This window comes from Prunus mume, linkage group LG1, assembly GCF_029339155.1.
Source record: "Prunus mume cultivar Tortuosa linkage group LG1, ASM2933915v1, whole genome shotgun sequence".
In the NCBI taxonomy this organism is placed as follows: Eukaryota; Viridiplantae; Streptophyta; class Magnoliopsida; order Rosales; family Rosaceae; genus Prunus; species Prunus mume.
In genome coordinates this window covers 11,520,366-11,546,511 of record NC_142698.1, presented here as the reverse complement: position 1 = coordinate 11,546,511, position 26,146 = coordinate 11,520,366, and the positions used below count along the sequence as shown (strand labels likewise).

At 35.7% G+C, this 26,146-nt stretch overlaps 2 protein-coding genes and 2 pseudogenes across 11 annotated transcripts; 2 read left to right on the top strand and 2 right to left on the bottom strand.

Annotated features, from left to right (window-relative positions):
* Window positions 1–424: 424 nt before the first annotated feature.
* LOC103336684 (large ribosomal subunit protein uL24z pseudogene) lies at window positions 425–997 on the bottom strand (annotated as a pseudogene). Its single transcript, XR_016127674.1, has one exon. The product of XR_016127674.1 is annotated as a large ribosomal subunit protein uL24z pseudogene (transcript).
* Window positions 998–2,381: 1,384 nt separating this feature from the next.
* On the top strand, window positions 2,382–5,656 carry LOC103336674 (Phototropic-responsive NPH3 family protein). The gene is made up of 4 exons (XM_008239766.3): window positions 2,382–2,619; window positions 2,704–2,773; window positions 3,622–4,134; window positions 4,554–5,656. Exons 1-4 carry the CDS (start codon window positions 2,483–2,485, stop codon window positions 5,325–5,327), a joined length of 1,494 nt encoding a protein of 497 aa, XP_008237988.2. The 5' UTR covers window positions 2,382–2,482; the 3' UTR covers window positions 5,328–5,656.
* A 7,333-nt stretch (window positions 5,657–12,989) lies between these two features.
* Window positions 12,990–17,590, top strand: APK4 (adenosine-5'-phosphosulfate (APS) kinase 4). 9 transcript variants are annotated; one of them, XM_016795225.2, is made up of 8 exons: window positions 12,990–13,509; window positions 14,627–14,763; window positions 14,952–15,048; window positions 16,219–16,368; window positions 16,475–16,593; window positions 16,737–16,821; window positions 16,963–17,009; window positions 17,139–17,590. In XM_016795225.2, the coding sequence occupies exons 1-8, from the start codon at window positions 13,296–13,298 to the stop codon at window positions 17,235–17,237; spliced, it is 948 nt and encodes a 315-aa protein (XP_016650711.2). In that variant the 5' UTR covers window positions 12,990–13,295; the 3' UTR covers window positions 17,238–17,590. The 9 variants fall into 9 exon arrangements, with proteins under 9 accessions (XP_016650711.2, XP_008237961.2, XP_008237945.2 ...); XM_008239739.3 differs by having other exon boundaries at window positions 12,992–13,509; window positions 14,623–14,763; XM_089043814.1 differs by lacking the exon at window positions 12,990–13,509 and adding an exon at window positions 13,535–14,148 and having other exon boundaries at window positions 14,640–14,763.
* A 5,635-nt stretch (window positions 17,591–23,225) lies between these two features.
* Window positions 23,226–24,523, bottom strand: LOC103336852 (cytochrome b561 and DOMON domain-containing protein At5g47530 pseudogene; annotated as a pseudogene).
* Window positions 24,524–26,146: the final 1,623 nt, after the last annotated feature.

Below are 26,146 nucleotides of genomic sequence, written 5' to 3'. Positions count from 1 at the left end.
ATCTATCTGTATTCTAGAGTAGCTAAACCAATGTCAAATCAAGTCCTAGAGTAACCAAAATCTCAATCTGAAGGCAAAATCATCAATGCAGCAACAACCCTAGTCCATATGCAATAACAAGGCCTATATCACATTGTAGATTGTAGATTCACACATTCCCTCTTCTCATATGCAAGACCAAGCATATAACACTGGTATTGAACACAATAAATATACCACCTTCACTTGGAATGACATATATATGATGCAAATAAAAAACTATCAGCAGGGAAATCACAAACCAGCAATCAATCAAAATCAGAATCAAAATGAAAGCATATAACATAGGCATAGATAAATAAATAAATCCAAAAACTATTTCCAGGAATACCATAGCATAAAAAAGAGGACAAGATCCATGCCTCAAAAGACCCTCAAGAGATCATTAAACGCCAAATCCATCAATGCATAATGAAAATTCAAGTGCTTACAATAAAAGCTCATTTGACTGTCGCTAATCTTACTAACAAAAACACAAACCAAAATGAAATCAATCAACGTTCTGCATGATATCCTCAGCTGTGAACTTGGTGCCCTTGTCCTTGTCCGCAGCGGCGCGACCCTTGGCCTTGCGGTCGAGCAGAGACTTGCGGTCCTTGTCGATCCTGAGCTTGGTGATGACCACCTTGGATGGGTTGATGCCGACGTTGACCGTGGAACCGTTGACCTTCTCTCGGGTGATACGCTCAATGTGGATGACCCACTTGCGGCGATACACCTGGACAACCTTGCCCTCGCGGCCCTTGTAGGTCCCGCGCACCACCTGGACCTCGTCGTCCTTGCGCACCGGCATGGATCGGGCGTTGTGCTTGGCGCGGAGATCTGAGGAGAGGGGCGCGCTCATCAACACCCGCCTAACGCTGGACGGCGCGGTGAAGTGAGCCTTGCGGTTCTTCCGCCTAGAGCTGGTGACGCGGGGATTGTACTTCATTTTCGCTCTCCTAGGGTTTGGCTATGGTTTTTTCTGGCTGTCTTTATAAAGGGAAGATTTGAGCAGACGACGTCGTTCTAGTAGGTTTTCGGTCTGTCCGTTGGTCACAATTGGTGATATTGGGCCGGATGAACATGAGGCCCGCATTTGGCTATGGGTTCTACTTATAAGGCTGTATAGCTGGTCTTAGGCCTTGTCGACCAAAAAAAAAAAAAGAACCTAGTTTGAGGCCTAAATAGTACCATAAAGCCCACTTAAGCCTCGTTTCGAACACGGCACGAGAATACTATTGGGTCCTCGTTTTGAACAAGGTTCTCCATGATATGTGGAGCAGTTGTCCAATTAAATAGTTCGATCTCATCATTGTTAAGTTCCCTAAACATAGGACGTGGCGCCATTTTAACCAAAATTCGTTGTATTTAATTTCACCTTCCAAACGTGGCCTTAACTGTCCATTTCCAGTGCGTGTTTCTTGCCAATTTTCCATTGTTCAAACCTTTCTATTCTATGTATTGATATTTTTGCTTCCGTTGATGGTATGTTGTGTGTAGGATGAACATTGTGTACTAAGTTAGAAGGCCAAAACGTCACCATTAGCATACACAGATCGCTAGACCTTGGTTCCTTGACCTGAAATATCTAAACTCGAACCCTAAAACCTAAACCTTAAACTTCACTATTAACCAAATGCATGTATTCACTTTTACATTTTTTTCTATACTTGTAATTTTTGTGTGTGACCGCCACATAATTTACTCCAATAAAATTAACGAATGCAATAGTATTGACTTGTTATATTTTTCCAAGTTAAATCGTGCATTGTGGACATGACGTGAAAGCCAATTCATCTCCCGATTTCGATTGATTGCATAAATTACTGATATAGCCATATGTCACATGCAATGAGTCACTTAATAAACAATAAAAAACTATCAACATGTGTAATTATTTGTTTGAATACAAAAGTCCATATACGTTTTCATGATCACGAAGCAAAGCGGCAGACCTTCACAATTTTTTCGCTGACATACTTGAAACTTCACCACATGCCATGCCCCAATAAGCCAGTCTTTCTGTAGAAGGAAAGCCCTCAACAATTTCCTAAGTGATATAGAGCGATTTAAAAGGGTGTCCAAATCAGATATTTCTTAAATCAAACGTTCCCACCAAAACAGAATTTCGGTCTGAAACCATACATACCGAAACATTTTATTTATTTATTTATTTTTATTTTTATAAAAATGCATTGAAGGAAAAGGATGAATATTTGGCATGCATTTATGAGTGATCACATGCACGCCATAAATATTCAACCCTAACGAAGCAGCAGGGAATTCTTCACCCTTTCAAAAAAAAAAGAAAAAAAAGGGGTAAAAACCCTAATGGCATTTAAAGCTGCATCAATAAAAAACGGGTTCAAAAATCAAAACTGTGTTTCTCAAGGGGAGAGAGAGAGAGAGAGAGAGAGAGAGAGAGAGAGAGAGATAGTGAGGAAGAGTAGCTAAAGGCAATATGAGGGGTTGGAAGAACTTGGGGGTTGTTGAGACCATCTTTGAGGAAGAAGACTACGAGTTCTCCTCCGCCTCTCCTTCTCTCTCCCCAGCCCTCTCTTCTCCTTGCACTCCTCTGCATTCTAGAGTAGAATCATGGTATTTCATCTCTCTTCTTTTCCTTTATTTTACATATTTTCAAAATCTAGTTCTTTTATATATATAGTTTTGTGTGTTTCTTAGGTCTCGGGCAACAGGGCACAAAGCAGAAGTATTGATTCGAGTTCAGGGAAAATGTTTCCACCTACACAAGGTTTGTCAATTATCAGTTTGATACTTCTTCTTTTGATCTTGTGTGCCTTTTGTAATTCTTTTTTACATGGGTTTTTTTTTTTTTTTGGATTTTGTATTTTGAGAGATAGGTAAAAGAGGAAAAGAATTTGGCAGCCATTTGAGAGAAAACGATGAAATTATGTTTATATTGGGTGGGATATTTGGTACATTGTCCTCCTGCTAGGTTGAACAATTAGAATCTGAAATTGGGATGTTTGGCCTATTTGGTTTGTTAAAATTGGAAAATTTTAGGGCAAAAGTTAAAATACTTTGGTTATATTGGTTGGGATCGAAATCTTGACCCAAAAACTATAGTCATTGTGGGGTAAAGTGGCAAGAGATAAGCCTCCATTGATTTTATGTGATTTATAGACATGCATATGGAAGCTGCTTTATATATTAATCTCGGAAATTTTATAAAAAAATCAAACTGCTTCATGAAGAAGCACAAAGCACCAAAAGAGGAGTTTTGATAGCTTTATGTGGTTGTTGTATCCTATAGGAGTCCCGAGTCTCTACATTTGTGAAATGCGGATAAATGCATAGCATCTAAATATAGAGAACTTGAATCTGTATGCCATATATATATATATATATATATATTCAAAATAAACATTTTCTTAAGAACTTTCAATTCATTATAGTTGAAATGGTATAATTAACAGGTCGATTTAATAATACAAGTGAATTTAAAATAATAATAATATATCAATGTTTTTATTTGGTTTTCATGTCTTGTCCATTTGAATTCAGAAACGTATAAAATGCTACTTATTTTCCAATCAATGACATCCATAAATACTTTTCTCATTTTCTGTTCATTCATAGGATGCCCTGACATCAAGAAGCACATATTTAAAACGTCAACTAACCGATTTCGTATCGGACTTCGCGCTGCCTCTAAACATTTCGGCCGAAACGTTCACTCTCGTGGCCGAATTCTGTTACGGAGCCCACCTCGTCATAACGCTGTTAAACCTCGCGGCTCTAAGGACAGCCGCGGAATTGCTTGAGATGACGGAGAGTAACTGTGACGGGGATGACAACTTGCTCCACTTAACGGACACCTACTTCCGTCAAGTAGTAGCCGTTAATAGAGATTACGCATCCGTTGTCTTCCGTTCGTGCCTATCCTTGCTTCCCGAAGCAGAAACGGCGGCGTTTCTGCTGAGTGGGTGCATTGAGGCTTTCGCTCTGTCAATTGACGGTGACGGCGGTGCTGATTGGTTGAACGAGGTTATAACGGTGTGTCCCGAGGACTTTCAAATAGTCGCGGAGGCCATTCAGCGCAGTTTTGGGAACCACGACGTCGTTTATAAGCTCGTAGATCTTTATCTCGTGGTAAGGCAGTCAATCATTTTATGTTTCTTTATGTTTTTCTTTGTCCTTTGTAACTTGCAAGTGTCAATTTAGCCACGCATTTATGCCATTTTGTTTTTGCTGAGAGCTAGGAGTCAAAATTGAATCTAAATATTTAAACCTACATATAATTAACAGAATTGTTTAAATTGAATAATTTTGCCCTGGTTAGATATATAAAATATGGCCAATGGGGTTTACCTCAGTGGATTGAGGTCTTCTCCCTCCATCCATGGCACCCGTTCGAACCTCAATGATGCTAATTGAGCCCCTCCCCATAATGTAGATTTTTGAATTAAAAAATAAAATAAAGTGTCATTTTTTGATTCTTTATATTTTTATTTATTCAAAATGAAAAGAAACCAATTAAAAGTTATTTTATATGATTCTTTTCTTCACAGAGATACAGTGGAAAAATTACAGAGGACGAGAAAACTCAAATATGCAGCTCCATTGACTGTAGCAAGCTCTCACCACAAGTCCTCCTGGATGCAGTCCAAAACCCCATAATGCCCCTACGGTTCATAGTCCGAGCCATGTTGATTGAGCAGCTCAACACTCGCCGTACCATTATCTCCGCAGCAGCAGCAGCAGTGGCAGCTGATCACACCCAAATCCAACCCCGTGTTCATCATGACAACAAAAAACTAATAGAGCCGGCCGGCGAGGCCACTACTCTAGGCTCTCTCCTCCAACGCGACACAATGCTCCGCCAATCCGCGCAGCTGAGGGCCACAATGGCGGCTACGAGCTCGAGGATACAGAGCTTGGAGGAGGAGCTCAATGGCATGAAGAAGCTGTTGGATGAATGTCACGAGAAGCAAGAAAATAGTATATTATTAGAGGACGGACGTAGGTCTGCGAGCTTTCATTATGGCACTAACGAGAATAGCAATAAGATAACAAAGGGTGACAAAGCATCTGCTTCTTCCTCTAGTTTTCGGATTATTTCTGGTAAAGGATCAGCAGAGAGAAGTGAAGGGACTAGCAATTGGTCTTCTTCTTGTAAGGGGACACCGAGGTCGACGAAGAAAATCAGCGAGAGGTTGATAAATGGATTGAAGAAGGCGTTTAGGGTTTCGGGTTCTGCTAAAGAGGCTGCCTCCAAGGACAAGATCATAAGGTATGGAGAAGATATTGGCTATAATAAAGATGGAGCTATTGTGATCCAATAGGGTTTAGGATCCGGTAAATTACCTGTCCTTTTTCGTAGCTGATCACGGAGAAATTATTGTATAATACGTGACTACTTTTCCTCTCGGGGATTTTTATTGATACTTTTAGGATTTTTATTGTCTGATACATGATACTTTTCCTCTTGGGGTTTTGGGTCCTTTTGAAGCTCAATTTATATGCATATCTCTTCTTGGGCCTTACCATTTTCTAAATTTTTTCCTTTCGAATGGTATTTCTGGACTTGTCCTTAATATCTGCTCATTTCCCTTGGATTAGCATTTCCTATTTACATACTAATCAAAGTTTGGTATATATCCCATAAGATTTCTTTATGTTTTTTATGAGCCATTTCTAAATGCGTCAATCTGTGATTTAAAAAATGAGGAATGAGGTACGTACTGGGTTTGTTTTTTTACAAATTTATAAATAAACCAAATCCTAGACATGTATTTATAAAAAAACCCAAACACTATTTAAACATAGAAACACACCCAAAATCAACCCCAAAGTCAACAATTGTATATTTTTTGAGTGTGTTTATAAATGAGTTTTGAGTGTGTGTAATGATGGGTTTTGGGTGTGTTTATAAAGTGTTTTGGGTGTTGAGTTTTTTTATAATTTCAGCTCCCATTTTGGGTGTTTTAGTGAAACTCCCTTTGTTTTTTTTTGTTTTTCCCTTGAGAAGCTTATGTTGAATATAATGAAAGAAAACTTAGAAACAAGGCTAATTGAGGAGCCTTGACCTCTACAACTTTACTTAAACCCTGATAAGGATTAAGAAGATATGCTAAGAGCTTGTGCTTTGGATTTTCATGGAACTTGGGAAGATCATCTCGCTTTGGCAGAATTTGCTTATAACAAAAGTTTTCAATCCAGCATCGGAATGGCACCATATGAAGCACTCTATGGTAGACCATGTAGATCACCTTTATGTTGGGCAGAAGCAAGTGAAACTGTATTATTAGGACTTGATCTTGTACAAGAAACAACAGAGAAGATCAAAACTATTAAACAACGCTTGCTTACAGCTCAGTGTCGACAAAAGAATTATGCTGATAGAAGAATAAGGTCATTGAAGTTTAATATGGGAGATCATATATTCCTTAAATTGAAGTTTCATCTTGAAAATGAGTTAAAAGATTTGGAAAGTCTGAAAAATTAGCCCTACGATTTATTGGACCTTTTGAAGTACTAAATAGATTGGAGAAGTAGCTTACGAGTTAGCACTATTACCTCGAAATTGTGTTTCATGTCTCTATGCTTCAAAAATATGAACCAGATCCAGCACATGTTTTAGATTAGGGAGAACTAAACATAGATGAGCAATTATCTTTTGAGGAAAGACCAATACGGATATTAGATCATAAAGAACAAGTGTTGCAAACAAAGACTATTCCACTAGTCAAATTCTTTGGTTATATGGAAATATAGAAGAAGCTACATGGGAATTAGACGCTGAGATGAAAGAAAAATATCCATAACTTTTCCTTGAATCAGGTACGTTTTAAAATTTCGAGGACGAAATTTCTTTTAAGAAGGATAGATTGTGAAACCCCATATTTTTAAATATGTATACTAATATTTCATGGAAATTAAATATTTAAAATTAATAGTTTTAATACTATATATATATATATATATATAAAGTTGCATGGCAAGCCACGTGAAAGCTTTTGTTATAATCTATCAAATCTATTATATGGTTTTAACTATGACAATTCACTTCAATCTTATTTAATATTTATACACAAGCTTTTTATAGCTTACTAAAGTTTTTCCTAAGTTTGACATGTTGCTTTTTAGAGTCCTCAAAAACCACAATAAGCATGAGGTGGTGAATATTAGCATGAGGTGTAAGAACAATAGGTAGTCTTGTATATATAAATGTAATTGGAAAGTGCTTACTAAGCACTCTCTAGAGCCAGCACCTAAGATTAATTGGGTGGCAGTTTACTCAAGCCACCCATGTAGTCTATAAATCCTAGGATGTATTCTAGAAATCCCTAGGCTAGTTATGTGGCACAATGTTAAGCTTCATCTATATTTTTTTTTACTGACTCTAGCTTACTATAAATAGCCCGACCTAATAGTTATTGGATCATAGGTTCTTCAAGTTATAGTAGTTTACAAAAAATCGTAGACAAAAGAAAATAAGAGAACTAAGTGTGGTGAGATTTTGGAGAAGCAAAGTATTTGAACTTACAACTGGGAGTTATACAATAGCTTTGGATTTGAGGTAGGGGTTTTTCTTAGGGAGGTTTTGCATACATTGATTTAATTAAATATTATAAATACTATATAATACTTGGTAATATTATTTGATTATTATTGTAAATACTATATTATGCTTGGTTATATTATTTGATTGTTATCCTTGATATTGGATGTATACATGTTGTCAATTATCATTATAATTTGATTAATATTGACATATTCATATGTTGTCAGTGGTGTTTGGAATTTTTGGGTTGATAAAGAAATTATGAAAAATAGGATAATGGGAAGAATCTTTTGTGCAGTTAAGTCTAACCATTGTAGAGACCAAGTTCAGGCGAGTCCGTGTGCACAATAGATTAGGAAATCAGCGGTATAATTGTTGATTAGGTGATTTGGGCTTGGAGATCAATGGTTAGACAATATGACTAGCAAAAGGGAAATTATGGAATGATTGAAATGGGTGTTAGTTTATATAATGGGGCATTCAGAATCACAATGATAAAATGCATAGTATGAGACATGCAGATTTGCTTGCCCTATTATATAGATTAACGGGTTGGGTAGAAATGAAGTTCATTCATGCATTGCATAAATTTTACATTATGAATCTCACTAATTATATAAAACATAGGACCCCTACTGAGCATGTAATGCTCACCCCTTATTGAGTATATTGCAGGCTTTGAATATAAAGTTTAGTTTTTGCTTAAGAAACAAGAAGAACGGGTTGTGGATAGTTTTGAATGTTTTGTTGAAAGTTTGTTACTTTCTTGTTATTTTGCTTGTAAAATTACAATCTAAATTACTTTGACTTAAATAGAAGTTTATGTTCAATTTTCGTGTTTCTTGATATTTAAATTTTTAGTTTTAATTTTTCTTTTACCTCACACTCCCAAAAAATAATAATAATAATAATAAAAATTGGGGTGTGATAGTGGGTGTTCAAAACGAAGAGAATTTCAAAGGGACAGATAGATAGGTACAAGGCTAAATTGGTTGCTGAAGGGGTTCACACAGAAAGAAGGAATTGATTTCAATGAAACCTATTCACTTGTCTCAACAAAAGGCTCATTTCGAGTGATCGTGGCTCTAGTAGCTCATTTTGATTTACACTTGCATCAAATGGATGTTAAGACTACTTTCTTGAATGGAAACTTGGAGGAATAAATTTATATGCAACATCCAAAAGGTTTCATCAAGATAAGGGAGAAAATCTGGTTTGCAAGTTGTGCAAATCAATCTATGGTCTAAAACAAGCATTTAGACAGTGGTATATAAGATTCAATGAAGTTGTTAAACTATATGGTTTTACAGAGAATGTCTTAGATGAGTGCATTTACATGAAGATGAGTGAGAGTCATTTCATAATTCTGATTCTTTATGTAGATGACATTCTACTAGCTTGCACTAACATGTCCATGTTACACGATTGCATTTAGGCTAAACATTTCGGCATTTATGGCTAAACATTTTGACATGATAGATTTAGGAGAAGCCTTCATACGTTTTGGGAATCGAAATTAGCATAAATAGAAAGAGATTTTTTTGGGATTATCACAAAAGACTTATATAGAAAAGATACTCAAAAGGTTTAACATGCAAGGCTATGCAGGGTCAGATGTCCCTATTTCGAAGGGAGATAAATTTAGTACTGATCAAGCACCAAAGACTGATCAAGCTATGTGGTTAAAGAACTTTATCACTAATTTGGGTGTGGTTGAATAAATTCAACGACCTATACAACTTTGGAATGATAACAGTGCAGCACAACTTTTTGCAAAAGGGAATAAAAGAACGAAGGCATCAAGAATTCTAGAATTTAAATTCTTTGTTGTCAAAGAAAAGATTAGAGATAGGCATACTATGTTGGAGCACATTGGCACAAATGAAATGGTTGCAAATCCACTTACTAAGGGGTTACCAAATGTTGTTTTTCACAAACATGTGACTAGCATGGGATTGACAGTTCATTTGGATGACTAAAACAGTGGGAGTTTTTTTCATTATCAAGTTTTGGTAGTTTAACTAGTTTTGCTATTTTCTATTTAAATTCATAAAGTGGTGTTTTAATTTGGATGATTTTCAGTTTAAAGATTCAAATATAGTATATTTATGCAATCTAGTTTATATGCACATGTGATTACTTGAATATAAGTGGATGGCATAGCATGCATTTAAGGTAGCCATGAGAGGATTGTATTCATGAAAGTTTGCTATTTTGGTTATGCAAATTGAGACCTTGGTAGTCATTTACAAGGACAAAGAAATTAGATGACTTTTGTTTAAAGCATTTTCAGTAAGGTCATCTACATTCTACAGTTTTAATCTTGATCGAAGCCTTATGTGGTGTTGAAGAGTTTTAAGTGTGATTATAAAGACTTTGATAACTGTATGATCAATAAGTCTTGATATTCTCTTATAATTTGTCTTTATTGATAGTGGCTTAGTGGGAGTTTTATCTGGATATATTTTCACAAGGCCTTAAAGTGATCAATACGAGTTTTCCTTAGTGATTATTTGACCAAGTGGGAGACTGTAAGACAAATCTATGTCTTAGTTCTAAGTTGTGGTCTTCTAATCATATTTGGTTTGGAGGAGCTCTAATTGATCAGGAAGTATTAATCCTAATGCTAGTAGGATACTCAATCAAATAGTGCGTCTACATTTAGATAAAAGTATCTTAAGGATTCCTAATTCTATATGGATTAAAAACATCATATTCCTAAGCAAACAGAATCTGTTCACGTACTTCTTGATGGGTAAGGTATTGGAACAGATGCTTATAAATATGGCCCTTCCCTATCGGCTAAAACACACTCATAACAGAAAACTCACCCTATTCAAAGATAGAGAAAAAGAGCCAAGTAGGAGAAGAAGATCCTTATTCACAATGTCTGATCAAGGTTAGTATTTGAGATTCAAATACATGATAGAACTTATAGTATTTTCATTTTTTTATTCATTGACGTCTCACATAGCTTACAACTGAAACTCCCATGCCTAAGGAACCTAACAAACAAAAGAAAAGACATAAAGTTAAACAACAATCGCATACACGAATAGGAAAAGAATGAAATAATATCTAACAAATAAGTCATGATAGTGAAAGTGAAAGTGAAACTATTTGCATAATTAATGTTTGACGAATAGGATAAGAGGATTGGTTTTGATTAATTACATTCACACAAAAAAGAGCCAACAACACATAGTGGCTTCTACATCAATTACCACCAAACTCGAAAACATACAAAAATGTCAATTTAGGTACTTGAGCCAAATGTTTTGTGCCACTTGCATGTCTATTTTTTTGGGTAAATATCACGAGGTGTCCCCACACTCGAAAGGTGAGATTAATCTCCGCTAGGAGTTTGACTTGCCCTTAGCCACAAAGTACATCCAACGAGTTTCAAATCCCTACCATTGAAGCCATTCATGTTTGCTTTTGATTATAAATCAACAAAAAACTGAACCAGTTAATCAAAAGCCCAAACAAAGCCCACAAACCTAACATAACCAAAACTCTAAAACAACCCATAAGCCTACACGAACCCTAACCCACCATTGCATCCGTAACAGATCTGGGGAAAATATGATTCTCAATGATCCACCTACGCATAAGAGCAACAAATAAACGAAAACAACTTTGCCAAAGAATAATTGGGTCATTTGTAGCAACCTCCGTAAAAAATGATGTATAATCAAATTTAGAGAACATGAGCGATGTCAGGGAGCGGGATTTGGGAGCAGGATTTGATTGAGAACATATACTAAAATGGGTGATGGGGAACTTTAATCTAACCATGGCTCAAAAGAAACCACCACAAGGGGTTTTTTTTAAAAACGCCCCAGTGGACTTTTGCACTAACCTAAAAGAAAAAGACGAGAAGAAGGGAGGGGGAGGAGGGGCAGTGACGCTTCTTCCTCCTCCCCCCTCTATGGAGTTTTCCTTTAGGAATCACAGAGGGAGAGAGTGGCTAGGGTTTCTTTGGAGAGAAAATGAAGAATGGTTAGATTTATAATGCGTCAATCTATGATTTATAAAAGTGAGAAATGAGGTACATACTGGGTTTATTATTATTATTTTTTCCCTTGAGAAGCCTATGCTGAATATAATGAAAGAAAACTTAGAAAGAAGGCTAATTGAGGAGACTTGATCTCTACAACTTTACCTTGATAGGGATTTAAGAATAGTTATTTTCATTTTTTTTATTCATTGACGTCTCACATAGCTTACAACTGAAACTCCCACGCCTAAGGAACCTAGCATTAAACAACAATTGAGTACACAAATAGGAAAAGAGCAAAATAATATCCAATAAATAAGTCATGAAAGTGAAACTATATGCATAATTCATGTTTGACGAATATGATAAGAGGATTGGTTTGGATTAATCACATTCACAAAAAGAGAGCCAACAACACCTAGTGGCTTCTATGTCAATTGCCACCAAACTCGCAAACATACAAAAATATCAATTTGAGGTACTTGGGCCAAATATTTTGTGCCACTTATGATAGGGATAAGTTTGGTCGACGTCTTATTTATGTCTGTTTTTTTAGTAAATATCACGAAATGTCCCTATACTCGAAGGGTGAGATTAATCTCCGCTAGAAGTTTGATTTGTCCCTGACCACAAAGTACGTCCAACGGATTTCAAACCCCTGCCATTGAGGCCATGCATATCTGCTTTTGATTATAAATCAACAAAAAACTGAACCAAGTGTCAAGTGAGTCAAGTGACGATTACTATGGGGTATTGGGGTACGCAACATTGCGCGAAATCATTGGTGGCGCTGACTATGCGAACCACTGGATCACAGAGATGGCGGATTGGAGGAGCGGGCGCGACAGTGCGTAACAGATGTGTGCTTTGAATAATATATTACGTACAATACAAACAGATTATTGGCGGGGGTGGGCCTTGTTTTTGGCTCCACGTAAGGGCTGAAAGTGATTGATCTTGGCCGTGTGTTTTTTCTTCTTTTTTAAAGGTGCTGATTGACATTTGATGGTAAAGTTGGAAATAATTATTCACCAAATAGAAGTGAGAAATTATTTAATTTAGGTAACCATCACAAAACATTATTTTTACATATGCATTTTCTCATTGGTTGTCATTATTTACTATTATGTTTTATCTCACACATTAATATCAATTATTTAATTTTAATATCGTAAGCAAAATGAACCCTACAAACAAATAGTAAATAATTATATTAATGTATAAGTAGGTATAATTTTTTAGTTCATTTACTTTTACATCTTAAAAACTGACAAAGAATATGGAAGGGACGTGTACGCCACGGAGTCCCAGTGGACTCCCAAAGAAACAACACGTGTAAAATCTTTGCCAGCAAAGAAACACGTGGCGAATTATAACTGGTCTCAAGCTTAGCACCACTCTGTATAAGAGCGCGTGGCACTACACTTCCTTCCCTCGATAAACCTTGCTGTGCAGCACTACTGCGTTTCTCTCTGAGCTCTCTGTTACATCTCCTACAAGCCTGTCTACAAGTAGAGAAGAGAAGCTCAGAAATGGAAGCAGAGCCATTGGTTTCAACAATACGTATCTCGCTAACCATACACTTCCTCTCGCGCACAACCAGTCAACCTCCCTCTCCATGTGAGCTTTCCACGGCTCTCTAATTTTACCAAAGCACTAAAAAAATCCAAAAGCACAAACATACGTAATTAAAAAGCCGGGTTGTTGAGAAATTGCTTGCTTTTGATCTTGGCGTTTTGGTAATTAATGAGTGCTGTGGTGAAAGGACCGCCACCGTTGATTTTTGGCCCGCCGCGGGGCGATGAATCTGGACCGTTGGCGGTGCAGTCGTTGTCGGTGGCGAAGCTAGGTTTTTTAAGGGTGAAGGGAAGCAATGCGATTGGATCCACGTTTTTGAGACCGATTAAGGCAATGGAGGACTCTAGCGTTTCTTTGAGGAATGATTGCGCCGCCATTTCTGGTACCACTCTCTTCAATTTCAAGTTCTCTCTGTTTTTTTTTTAAAATTTGATGCCAGTTGTAATGTTTGGCTTGCATTGTGGAAGCAACATTTATCCTTTTGGATTTTTTTCTTTCTAATTAATGAAACATTTATTTGGGCATTTTGCTGTTTCAATTTAGAGTCAGGAGTTTTGAATGTTTCTCTCTGTTTTTTTTAATTTTTAAAGATATGTTTGGTATTTCGTAAATTACTTTTTCTTTTTGGCCTTGAGCCTTGGGTGAGAATTGGGTGGGGGAGAAAAGTAGATTCTAGAGCAAAATTCCCTTGTAACAGCAAAATTGACTTTAAAAAAAAAAAAATACTTTTTTGAATAAAATGGACGAGGAAGGTGGGTTAAATGATTGGTTATGGACTCATACTTAGTTTGTTTTTATGGTGGGCTGAGTCTTAGTGCTTGTTAGTGATTAGTGATTAGTTTATACTTTCTTCTTCTTCTTCTTCTTCTTCTTCTTCTCCTATGCCATACTGTCATTACTTTGGTCAACCCGTCTTTGTATCTTCATCTTCTGTATACAACATTCATGCTGCCAACTCTCCTCAGTGCCACCAGCGGCCCATATTGAGCACAATTAAAGCATTTCAAGTCCGTCGCACAAGGTTGATGATTCAGCAACCATAAAAACCTTGCTTATTTATTTATTTATTTTCAGTTATTGTGGGTTTCTTGCGGTGTTGGTTATAAATTGGCCTTGAATTGAATATGGTATATTGAATGTTCATATTTCTTTGAGCCTCAAAGTACCTGTTTTCTGATGACAGATCTGGTGAATATTTGAGGTTTTTTCTTTTTGTAGAATTTTTTTTCTTTTCAATTCTCGTAAAGAAAATTGATTAAGGATCGGTGCTTTTAGATTATGGAGGCTATGAGCAGAATTAATCATTTTATATGCTATTGACACTTTGATGAAATATATGGGTGTTAAACTTCAGCTGAAGCAAAATTCTCAGCCCTTGAGGATGAATATTGTTATTGTTCTAGAATGTTGTTAGTTAAGCTATGGTTTATCAGGAAACCTAGTGTTCTTCAATGGATGGATTTAGGGTTCTAATTGAAACCAACCATCTAACTAGGTAGAAATCTGCGCCAGATGTCAACCATGGAGAATCCAACAAACATTGTGTGGCATAAAAGCCCAGTGGAGAAACTTGATAGGCAACATTTACTTCAGCAGAAAGGCTGTGCCATATGGATTACTGGTCTTAGTGGTTCAGGTTTGTTTCTTTCTATTCACTTTTGCTATATGAAAGGCTAATCCGCGTCTCCGTTAGCAACTCTGTAATTGTTATTGTATATGCACACATGAAGTTTTAGCTCTTTTGTTATTTAATAACTCATGCAAAAATTATTTCATTTCATTTTCTTGTGTGCATATTTTGATATGGGAATTTGTGATTTGTAGTTATACTTGCATAGCAGTAATCATGCTGCTGGTATAACCCTTCTGGAATTATACATCTCAATAACCAGAAGGCAAGGTGATGATACCTACATGAAAGGTGGTGCCATCATTTGACCTCAGCTTTCCCTTTCAAGAAATATGTCAAAAGAGGATAAAGAAAGGAAGTTGACATACTATGAATGTAGACTTCTCCTGTTCTCTCTCATACACATGCACACACGAACACAAACACACACAATGGGTTAGAAAGATATCACTTAGTAGCTACAGATCTCTTTCTGTGTGCTTTCCTTTGCTACCCATCTCTGCTGCTTCTTAGCTGTAGTATTGTTATTATACCTTAGCTTGATTACATTAATATTATGTAACACAACTAAGTACCTGTAATTTTGTTTTTGGCTAAAAGTTATAGCCTCTTCAAGTGCTAATTCTTTGATTAAAACAATTGAGGTTATCCATGCCCAAGTCAGTTGTACCCTTTTCATCCTTAATTGTTTATGCATGACCCAAACTCATGTTTTCACAGGGTTCAATATTCTTCATTCATGTCTCTATCAGGATCCTTGATATTCAACTATGAATACAGATAAATGGTATAATCATAGAACAGTGCATCATAAGCTTTTTCATTTGTTTTTAAGTCTCATCATACTTAACAGGAATTTATTTGTGTAAATTTTTTTACACCGAGCAATTAATCTTATGAATTTCTTTAGAGCTATTTTAATTTCACATCTAAACAGAGGAGAGCCTTGTCCAACTGAGCTTGCTGTTGCTACATCATGGCCCATTTTACTGATTTTATGTTGGTGGAGCTATTCGTGAATATCAAAACTATAGTTAATAAATGCATCTGAAATAGTGTTAATTAGATAATTACAAATATTTGTCCCCATTTTAATAAAAATATTATTTGTTCCTTGATTTATGAATGTCATCGTTACGCAATGCTCAAACAAACTATTCAAGGCCGGATGAGCAAAGGAAACATACATGTTGATATCTTGCATGATAATTGTCATATTTAAGATCAATCAGAGTGTTGACTAGATGGTACACTATAAAGGAGGAACTATGAAAGAAGAAAGCTAACGCATTAACCATCTCCATCAATTGGAAGACCTTCTAGATATAGACATTTTTGTATTGCTTATGACTTTTGGTGCAACTTTGTTTGACTCTGATTGCGGATTCTTCCTGTTCAATTTGTTACTCTGTAGTCTTCACCTTATAACCCACACTCTCATATCCTGGTCTCTAATTTTAGGAAAAAGCACTGTGGCATGTGCTTTGAGTCAAGGCTTGCATATGAGAGGAAAGCTGACCTACATCCTTGATGGTGACAATGTTCGGCATGGTCTAAATCGTGATCTTAGTTTCAAAGCAGAAGATCGTGCAGAGAACATACGAAGAATTGGTGGGTATTTTTGTAGTTAGAATTTATTGACTTTTCCATTTATTTTCTTATATTTTCTTTTACTGATTTAATTCTTCACCAAAAAAAAATAAAAAATAAAAAATAGCTGAGGTAGCTAAGCTCTTTGCGGATGCTGGCATCATATGTATTGCTAGTTTAATATCTCCATACAGAAAGGACCGAGATGTCTGCCGTGCATTATTTCCTGAAGGGGATTTTATTGAGGTATGTGATGTCTTTAATATGAGGAATGGATTCAATCCAAAAATATAGGTAGTGAATTTAGTTTGCTATTAGCACCACAATGTGACAAAAGGCAAGAGGCTCTTTGTTTCCAGTGATGACCTGACAAACCTCACATTTCGCAGGTGTTCATGGACGTGCCACTCCATGTGTGTGAGAATAGGGACCCGAAGGGCCTTTACAAGCTTGCTCGAGCTGGAAAAATCAAAGGTATCCTCTAGGAGCTTAAGTTTAAAGATGATGCAGTGCTAAATGGATCTATCATTTCTGTGTTATTTCTTTCCCGAACCCCAGGTAAATTAGTTCTCACCAATCATATAAGTGATGAATGATTTGTTTGGCATTCTGCAGGTTTTACAGGGGTTGATGATCCATACGAGCCACCATTAAATTGTGAGGTATGTCTGTAAAGGAAATCATACATCTGTGTAGGGCAGCATTACTTTGTGTTTATGAACGAAATCAAGCCTTTAATTTCCTTGTGTTAAATTGGTTTTTTTCTTTCCTAATGTGCTTTCATCTTGCAGATAGTATTGCAGCAGAAAGGTAGGGACTGTGTCCCCCCAGGTGAGATGGCTGAAACCGTGATATCGTACTTGGAGGAGAAGGGGTATCTGCAGGCGTAATAGAAGACAAGGCCTTCCAGTTCTTCGGCGCCAGGGCTGCTTCTACCTGTATCATAACATCCTGCGAAAAAACCCTTTAGTTTTTCCAGTCAAAAAATAAAACTAAAGAGTTTCTCCTTCCTTGTGGATAGGAAATTGCTCGTTTCCTGCGTACTCCAGTGCCATCCATCAAATTAATTAATCGATCGATTAATCAATTTTATTTGGTTCGAAAGCTGCCTTGTGCAATGTGGCTTTCGAGACCACCCAGATTGCAATAAAGCAGTGGAACTTGGGAAGGAGTTTCATGTATTCATTTGTGCAATTGTGTAATGAGATTTAACATGTAGAATAATTTTTGCATAGCTGCTGCACTGCTTGCCTGTACTCGCTAAACTTTGCCTGTACTGTACGTGTATTTGTTGATTGAAATATCTTAGCAAAATGAAAAGCCCAACGAAAAACTGAACAGTTTCAATGAAAAGCCCAAATCTCTCTCGCTCTCTCTCTCTTACCGACTGCCCAACCTCCAGGCCGCCGCGGTTTGATTTTGTAGGATGCAAGCTTCTAGTTAACAAGATGCTTAAAATCGACTACAACTGAGTTATTAATATTAGTATTAAAGCAGGACAGAAATATTATGTTATAGAATATACGTTTTGCACTTTATCATTAGAGATTTTACTCTGGGGGAGTATATTAAACTTGGTAATTTTTTGTTTGGTAATCTTTTTATTACATACAAAAGTATACTGTCACAGTTGCTTAGTGATTATTTACCACATGCACGCGTAAATAGTTGTTTGGTATTTTTTACCACATACATTGATAGACTGTTTATTGATAAATTTATTTGATTGTTACATGTAGGTGGCAGAAATTATACACAAGTTGAAATTTAGAATGTGAATTAGGAGCAAAAGAGGCATAACAAAACTATTGAATCAACAAACATGGACTATAACTAGTAATGAGTTAAATGTTTGGACATCTATTACAATATCTCAAACTTCAATTGGCACATGTGTTTTCTCCTCGGCTTGAGCCTATCAAAACGGAGAGCCATCTATATGCTTCCAATTTCACAACAACACAACTATTGACGTATCCGGGAATTCTTTCAATGAGGATCAACATTATTAGCCTGATTAAGTCGTGAACATTAACATAATATTTTTTTATTGTATAATTTAATTGTTATATTCCAAAATCATAACTTGCATCGTACAATAAATTACAAAGAAATAACTTGATATGAATCAAATCATAATACATTGCTCAAAAGAGAACTAAATAGCTAGTATTGGGAGATTTACTTGACTGATGGCCGATTTAATAACAAAATCTGTAAGAGAACTCAATAAATGAAAGAATAAAAAGATTGAAGTTAAAAAGGAAAAATGGAGTAAAGATAAATATTGGAAAAACTATAGAAGTCAAGAATTACAATTAATTAGAGTTAGAAAGTAAAAAGAAACCCAAGAAAATCAAATATAACACACAACAAATGCATTTGTTGATAACCATATTGTCCAGATCAGCAGAGCACATGGATGGCACGTGTTCTAGTCTGTTAGTTTGTTAAAGTTTTGGTTATTAGTTTCTAAGTCTGTTATTAGCTATATAAGCTGTACTGTTACATTGTAATAAAAAATCAAGGTAATCAATACACAATTATGAGTCTTTTGCTCTGAATTAATACAAAATTATGCCTTTGTGAATTAATTGTGCCTTTGTGAATTAATACAAGATGGTATTTATAAGTGTGATAGTCCCATATTATTAATTCAGAGACTTATATATTGTTGATATCTAATCATTTTTATTAGTCACTGACTTTTTACATTCACATTCTCACACGCCTTTCCACACGTGTGGTGAATTTTCAAGCCTAACACGTGGACGACACATATTGGATTACGTGGAGCACATGTAGCAATTGGGCTTTCACACGTGGGCTAACCCGCTCTAATACCATGAAGGAAGTTGAGGTTTCACCCCAAAATCAATTGGCAATGGGAGGAAGTAGCCCAACTCCTTATAAGCTCTTGCTAGGTTCCTCAACTTTCCAATGTATAACTTTTTATCTTTACATTCTCACAATAAGAAATGGTCCCATGTTAATTTCATTTATTGGGGAAAATGATAGTTTAATTTCACTTAGTCAATCACACTTTTGGCATTGTATAAACTAAATGGTAAAATGAAAACTTTAAATTAATACGATAATATTGGTATTTCTATACGCGTTCTTGCCTATGCACAAAAACAAAATAAACTAAATGGCCAAATGATTACTTTAATAAAATGATATTGGTAATTCTATATGCAATATTGTTATTTTTTTTCTTAATTGGGTACGCTGACTTATTTTAAAGGTAACCATAGAATAAACAAAATAAAATTAGCATATAAAATGAGATTGTCACAACAAATTAAATAGAAAATGCAGTTGTTTGACACTGAATCTCGGCGAACGCGAGCGAGGGCTTTAGGGCATTAACTAAGTATTAGTTGAGGGCGAGGTTGGAAAAACAAGGCCAAGGATTTTAAATGTCACGAGCAACATCGGTTGTCATATATGACAATCCCGGAGGCGAAACAGACTCATAATTTTTTTTTTGAGTTGGTTGGTGTTTGTTTTTGTGGATGCTTGATTAGAACATAATTTTTAGGATGACCCCGTTAAAAGATAAAACTAAGTTGGCATCATTGCAAACAATGTCTCATTGCAGAGAGTTACTGGTGGTTTCTGTTGTCAATGATATACAATAACATGATCCTCGTATGTGTGCACTCACAATAATCAAATTTAATAAATTTAGTTTTTCCCCGAAATGAAAAACGTGATAAATCAAATAAGAGAAAAGAGTTTCAAGAATTAAATCAATTACCCATTTAATAAGTGATTAACTATTGATCATAGTAGTTTTAATAACAGCATGGAAAACCAATGTGACTTTGTGAATTAAGACAATACAGCTTTGAATGTTATTTTCTTGGATTCGGATAGGAAATTGCGCCTACATCAGTTTGTTTCCATCAAATTAAGTAATTAATCGATCTATTAATGACCTTGTAGCAACCATGTGTCCCACCTTTTCGTGTGTTTTAAAGTTAGGCATTTTCGGACAATGTATCCTAATTCTAGGATAGAATCAAATTCAAAATAGATAATGTTTCGTCAAACTGACTTCGAATCACGCGAAGAGGTAGGATCCAAGGCTACCACATAGACAACTAACGAGATAATTAATTATTAAAATTGAGAGTGTATAGACAAATATGCCTTATAAGTACAATTGCATGCAAAGACAAATTGAAATTAACCTTTAACTAAATTTATACAAAATTAAGAACAAAACTAATAACAAACAAGGAGACTAGCTAGATCTAATGACAACTAAACATTTTGGACTTAAACTTCACTTGGGACATCTTTCTTACTTGCAGCATGAGTCGTCTTCTTTGTCAAAAGCATCCATTTCTAAGCTTCCAATATTACGGCAACACAACCTATATGGTGATAAGGTAAGACATTTTCCAAACTTTTCCAGGCTCCAATTCCATAAGACTTTTTTGTCGTCTGTCTTCTTCGGCCTCAAGCACAAAGCAACTAGCACCTGAATAATTAGAACAATAAGAGTGATGCCTATGCATCAGTGCCCTTTATATTGAACCGTTAAGATTTATCCTTTAATTGCTTTCAATATCTCACACATTTAAGTATTTTTGGTGAATTGGATGTTTGATGTTGTGCTATAGCTTTATGACTCGCATCATTTTGGTGTATGTATGAGTTTGATGTTTGGAGACGTGTTATATGTTAAAGCAATTGATTGTCTGATTGTATATAAACTGCTATCACATGTAAAGAAATGGTCCCATGTTAATTTCATTTCTTGGTGGAAATGATAGTTCTATTTCAATTAGTCTATCACATTTTCCGCATGCTATAAACTAAATGGTAAAATGATTACTTTAATACGATGATATTGGTATTTCTATACGTCTTCTTGCGCATGCACAAGAACAAAAGTAAACCATATGGTAAAGTTACTTTAATACTTCTATACGTCTTCTTGCGCATGCACAAGAACAAAAGTAAACCATATGGTAAAGTTACTTTAATACGATGATATTGGTATTTCTATATGCAATATTGTTATTGTTTCTTGAATAGGTGTGCTGACTTATTTTAAAGGTAAATCATAGAAGAAACAAAATAAAATTAGCATATAAATATAAGATTGTCACAACAAATTAATTAGAAAATACAACATGATCTGCTTGATTAGAACATAATTTTTAGGCTGACCTCATTAAAACTAATTTGGCATTATTGCAGACAATGTCTCATTGTAGAGAGTTACTAGTCGCCAAAATTGTGCACCAAAATTAATGCTAGAGGGTTTCGAGAGTTACTGGTCGCCTTATTGTCAAGTAATGCTAGAGACACCAAAATTAAGTCCCAAATGACGTGACATACTCCACTTCATCACTTTTCATTTAGCAAATTTCAGCATGTCTTGATCAAATAAAAATCATTACGTTTTTAAGAAAGGATAATGAAGGATTAACCCAACGGTCAACTAGTCACAAAACCAATCCAGGTTCCCGTTCTCCCATCACTGTACGATCCTTTCTATTATGGATGAGTCTTGACGATACCATTGACGCGCACATATACGTACGACGTTTTAATTTTCACTTTAAGTGAAAGAAGTTCGTGCTATAACACAAACTAATATCAGAGAGCTTTGCGGGAGAGAGAAGAAACGTATTCATGGTTTAGTTTTGATTGTGTTTTACAAGACTCTACATCGCCATCATGTGTTTTATTTCTTCAATTTAAGACTCTACATCGCCATCATGATTAACGGCCTATATATATTTCAAATTTTACGGTATCGGTACGATTTCGGTATAAATGATACAACTTGAACTAATTCAATATTCAACACCTAAGTGACTTTGTAAAGGGTTTGTTAAACTTATCTTATATACAAAATACAAACACAATCACGAACGTTTAGAAATTGAAAGGCAAGCAAAGAGCCATTTTTCGGTGGGTCAGATCTTAATCGGATGGTTGTGAGAAGTATGGATGCCCACCCCTAGCAGGATGGTTGTGAGAAGATCTGGGTAGGTGACGTTGTGATAGGTGGAGTGTGGTGGTGTGACTAGGTTAATTAACTCTACTTTAATTTTTAATATTTTACCTAAAGAAACTAATGACTCATAAAAAAATATATAAAATTGATGTGGAATATGCCACATCATTTGGTACTCAATTTTGATGTCCCTTGCATTATTCATATACAATAAAATGATGCTCGTATGTATATATATGCACTCATAATAATCGAATTGAACAACAACTTCAGTTTTACCCTTAAATGAAAAACGTGATAAATCATTTGAAATTATATCAATGACTCATTTAAAAAGTGATAAACCATTGATCAAATAGTTTTAATAACAACATGGAAAACCAATGTGACTTTGTGAATTAAGACAAGACGGCTTTGAACCTCCAGAACATTTGTCATACGTACTAACATCTCGTCAAAATCAAATGTACTGCAACAAAGAAGCAAACAAAAAAAAAACATGGATGTTATATAACTAACTAATATAGTTGCACATGCCATGTATCTGTCTTTCAATCTTCAACTAATGTTCACGTCTTTCAATCTTAAACTCCACTTGCCATGTATGTGTTATGCTCTGCAGGTTTTTTTCGGTGGGTTAAAAAAAGCAAGGTTAAAGGCCCAGCTTGAGTCTTTCTCTTTGCACATTTGGTATTTCTATACTCGTTCTTGCGCATACATGATGCAATATTGTTATTATTATCTTTTTGAATAGGTATATATGCTAATTTAAAGCATACAAGAAACAAAATAATATTAGCATATACACATAAGATTGTGACAACAAATTAAATAAATAAAAAACATCCTTCCTTGCTAAAGGTGGTTTGTTTTGAACTCTTTGTGGATGCTTGATTAATTAGAACCAAAATAGTCTAAAATATCGATTATATCAATTTATTTTCATTTGTACTTTAAATAGAAAAATATGCATAAAGAAATTAAGAACAAAACTATAAATGTTATTCATTACAACGTTTCAAACTTCGATTGGCATATCCATTTTCTCCTCTGCAGCTTGAGCCGTCTTCCTTTTCCAAAGCGAAAGCCATTTCCAGCCTTCTAATATTACGGCAACACAACCTATCACTATGATGGTGATAAGGTAAGAAATTTTCCAAAATTTTCCAGGCTGCAGTATATCAAAGCCCTTGAGGATGTTGACAATGCCCAGAACGATGGTTCCGTAACCCACCAGGTAGTGGAACCAGTTCCAAAACACCCTCCGCTTGTCTGTCTTCTTGGGCCTCAAGCACAAAGCAACAAACACCTGAAGGGTAGCTAGAGCCATAAGAGTGATGCCTATGCATCGGTGCCCTTTATATTCAATCCCTGAAGATTTATGGCCGAGCCAAACTCCTGTTGCGAACCCAGCAACCCCACCAAAATATCCCAGCATTTGACACGCCCTATGAACATGAAACCATGCTGGATCAGCTGCCTTGAAATGCCTTGCCACAATAGCCCCAACAGGCATCAGTATGCCCCAACTGACGGTATTAATAATTCCATGAGAAATCTTCACTTTGAACACAGAACTTGTGGCCCTCTTGATTGTTTCCACTTTCCCAGAAAGAAAATCCAGAGTTCCAAACAACTGAACGTTTGGTCCAGAAACCGAGTGCATCTGCGGTGTGTTTCCGGACAAAGGTCCTTGCTGCCAAACATGGTTGACGACGCTGACGTTGTTGGGAAGCCCTATGGTGGCGAAGATGACGATCTGGTTGTTCTCATAGATGGCGGAGACATCAAACAAAGGGAAGCTAAGATTTCCTTGCTCCAAACGAGTTGCATAACTTTTAATGGGCGACGAGTAAATGTTCAAGGTTCCGTCGGTTCTTCTGAAAGCAACGATGGCTTGCGAGCCCACCATGCCAGTTGAGGTAGGGTTTATGGCCCATGCAACCCATCTGGAGTCGCTCACTACAGTTTGTGAGAAGGCCACGTCGACGGTACCTTTGGATGTGTGATAACTCCAGTGGATTGTCGAGTTCAAAACTCGTAGAGTTTGGCATGCATCGAATGTTCTTTGGTTGATTGCATGGGGTGTGCAAGCTTGTTGTGACATGGTGACGGAAACTGAGCTAAACATGAGAGAGAGTAAAAAAAGACACTTGTAAAAAGCCATGGGATCGGAAGAGATTGCTTTTGAAAGGAAGGGTTTCTGTTGATTGTGTTTGTGTGTTTTGGTAAAAGGAAGGGTGTTTGTTGATTGTGTTTGTGTGTTGGTGCGTCTGTACATATAGAGACTTTTGTATCCTTTCTTAACCAGGAAAGGAAACAAAAATTTCACGATTCCAATTCCTATTTTGATTGCTATTTAAAAAAGGAAAAGGATAAAGAAAATTGGAAACCCTCTACTACACGTACATTATCCTCTTCTCTCTCTCACCATCTCGCCTTCACCTCCTACTTCATTCCACCCCTTGCATCGATCCCTTCTTCCCGCACTAGCTGGGCTGTCTTTTGAATTTTTGTTATTCACATTTTCTATTTAATCTGTTAACTTTTTCTAATGAGGTATTATTTTAATTATTATGTTTCTTAAATAATTAGACATTTGTTTATTAAAATGGTAGAGATTTAGAAATGACTCAGAATCAGAACTGATTTAGAAATTAAATATTAATTTGAGTTGTCGTCACGTGCCTTTGATAACTTAAAACACATTGTATTTATCTTTCTCACTCCTCTCCGTCCTCTGTCTCTCTCCCGTTCTACAAAGGACTCAGAACTGATTTACCATATTCTTCCACAACTAAATCAAACCCCAAATTTTTCTTCTTAAAATCTGGCCATTATCTTCCCTCAATTGAACCCCAAATTTTTTTTTTCTTCTTAATTCTCTCTTAACGGGTCCAAACCATTTTCACAAGGAGAGGCCTTCACTTGCAGCAACAGAAAAAGAACATGGACTTCCATTCCATGCACGGTAGATATGAGATGTCAGACAATAAATAAAATAAAAGCTGAAACCTCAATATCTGTGACAAAGAAACTTGATATGTTCGTGATCACAATTTCTTAAAACCCCCTATCAAAATCGCAAACTAAAGAGAAATAAAGAACTCAGATTACTTCAAAGTAGGAGAGGAAGGTGCAAAAGACGTTCCAGTTGCCTTGCTTTGCTTATGAAGTTCTATTTACTTTTTATAGTAAATTTGGCTTACACCCTTCAAATTCAATTTGCTGTACCTAAAACCCTTCACTTTTTGTTCTTATAAATAATACCCAATTTGTATAAGTAAAAACCCATGACTAGGATCTAACTCAGCAAATTACCTAATTAAGCATAAAATCTGATTTATTGTACTTTTCAGATTCCAAAAATACCCCCAACTAAGCCATTATTGCATTTTGTATATTAATGTAGGAATCAATATGGAAATAGTTTTTAATTGGATTGTATATAATGATAGATGTTGAATTTGGAAAGATCTCCAAATGGTTGTAATGGATGTAAGAATTAATTTTGAAACATTTAAAAAAAATAACAATAAATTCAAATTTGGGTAATCGGTTTGTTTAATAAAATATTTATGTTATTTTCTTTTTATGAATTATACATGACTAATAATCCACTTTATAATTGTTTATGAATAAAACTGTATATACTGACTATGTTGAAAAAATAATGTACCTATTACTTGTTTATTTTATGAAAAATATAATTTACCTAGTATGAAAAGTGTACATAATTATCTATTCCAATATACCTACATTATACGACATCCAATATACCTACATTAATTTTAATGTACTTACAATTAGGATTTA

What these genes read in the sequence shown, in the direction of transcription:
- LOC103336674 (XM_008239766.3), top strand. Translation starts at nt 2,483, where the DNA reads ATGAGGGGTTGGAAGAACTTGGGGGTTGTTGAGACCATCTTTGAGGAA. An exon ending in AATGTTTCCACCTACACAAG is followed by an intron (nt 2,774 to 3,621) that starts GTTTGTCAATTA and finishes GTTCATTCATAG; the next exon opens with GATGCCCTGACATCAAGAAG. An exon ending in TCGTAGATCTTTATCTCGTG is followed by an intron (nt 4,135 to 4,553) that starts GTAAGGCAGTCA and finishes TTTTCTTCACAG; the next exon opens with AGATACAGTGGAAAAATTAC.
- APK4 (XM_016795225.2), top strand. Translation starts at nt 13,296, where the DNA reads ATGAGTGCTGTGGTGAAAGGACCGCCACCGTTGATTTTTGGCCCGCCG. An exon ending in TGATGATACCTACATGAAAG is followed by an intron (nt 15,049 to 16,218) that starts GTGGTGCCATCA and finishes CTCTAATTTTAG; the next exon opens with GAAAAAGCACTGTGGCATGT. An exon ending in CTGAAGGGGATTTTATTGAG is followed by an intron (nt 16,594 to 16,736) that starts GTATGTGATGTC and finishes CACATTTCGCAG; the next exon opens with GTGTTCATGGACGTGCCACT.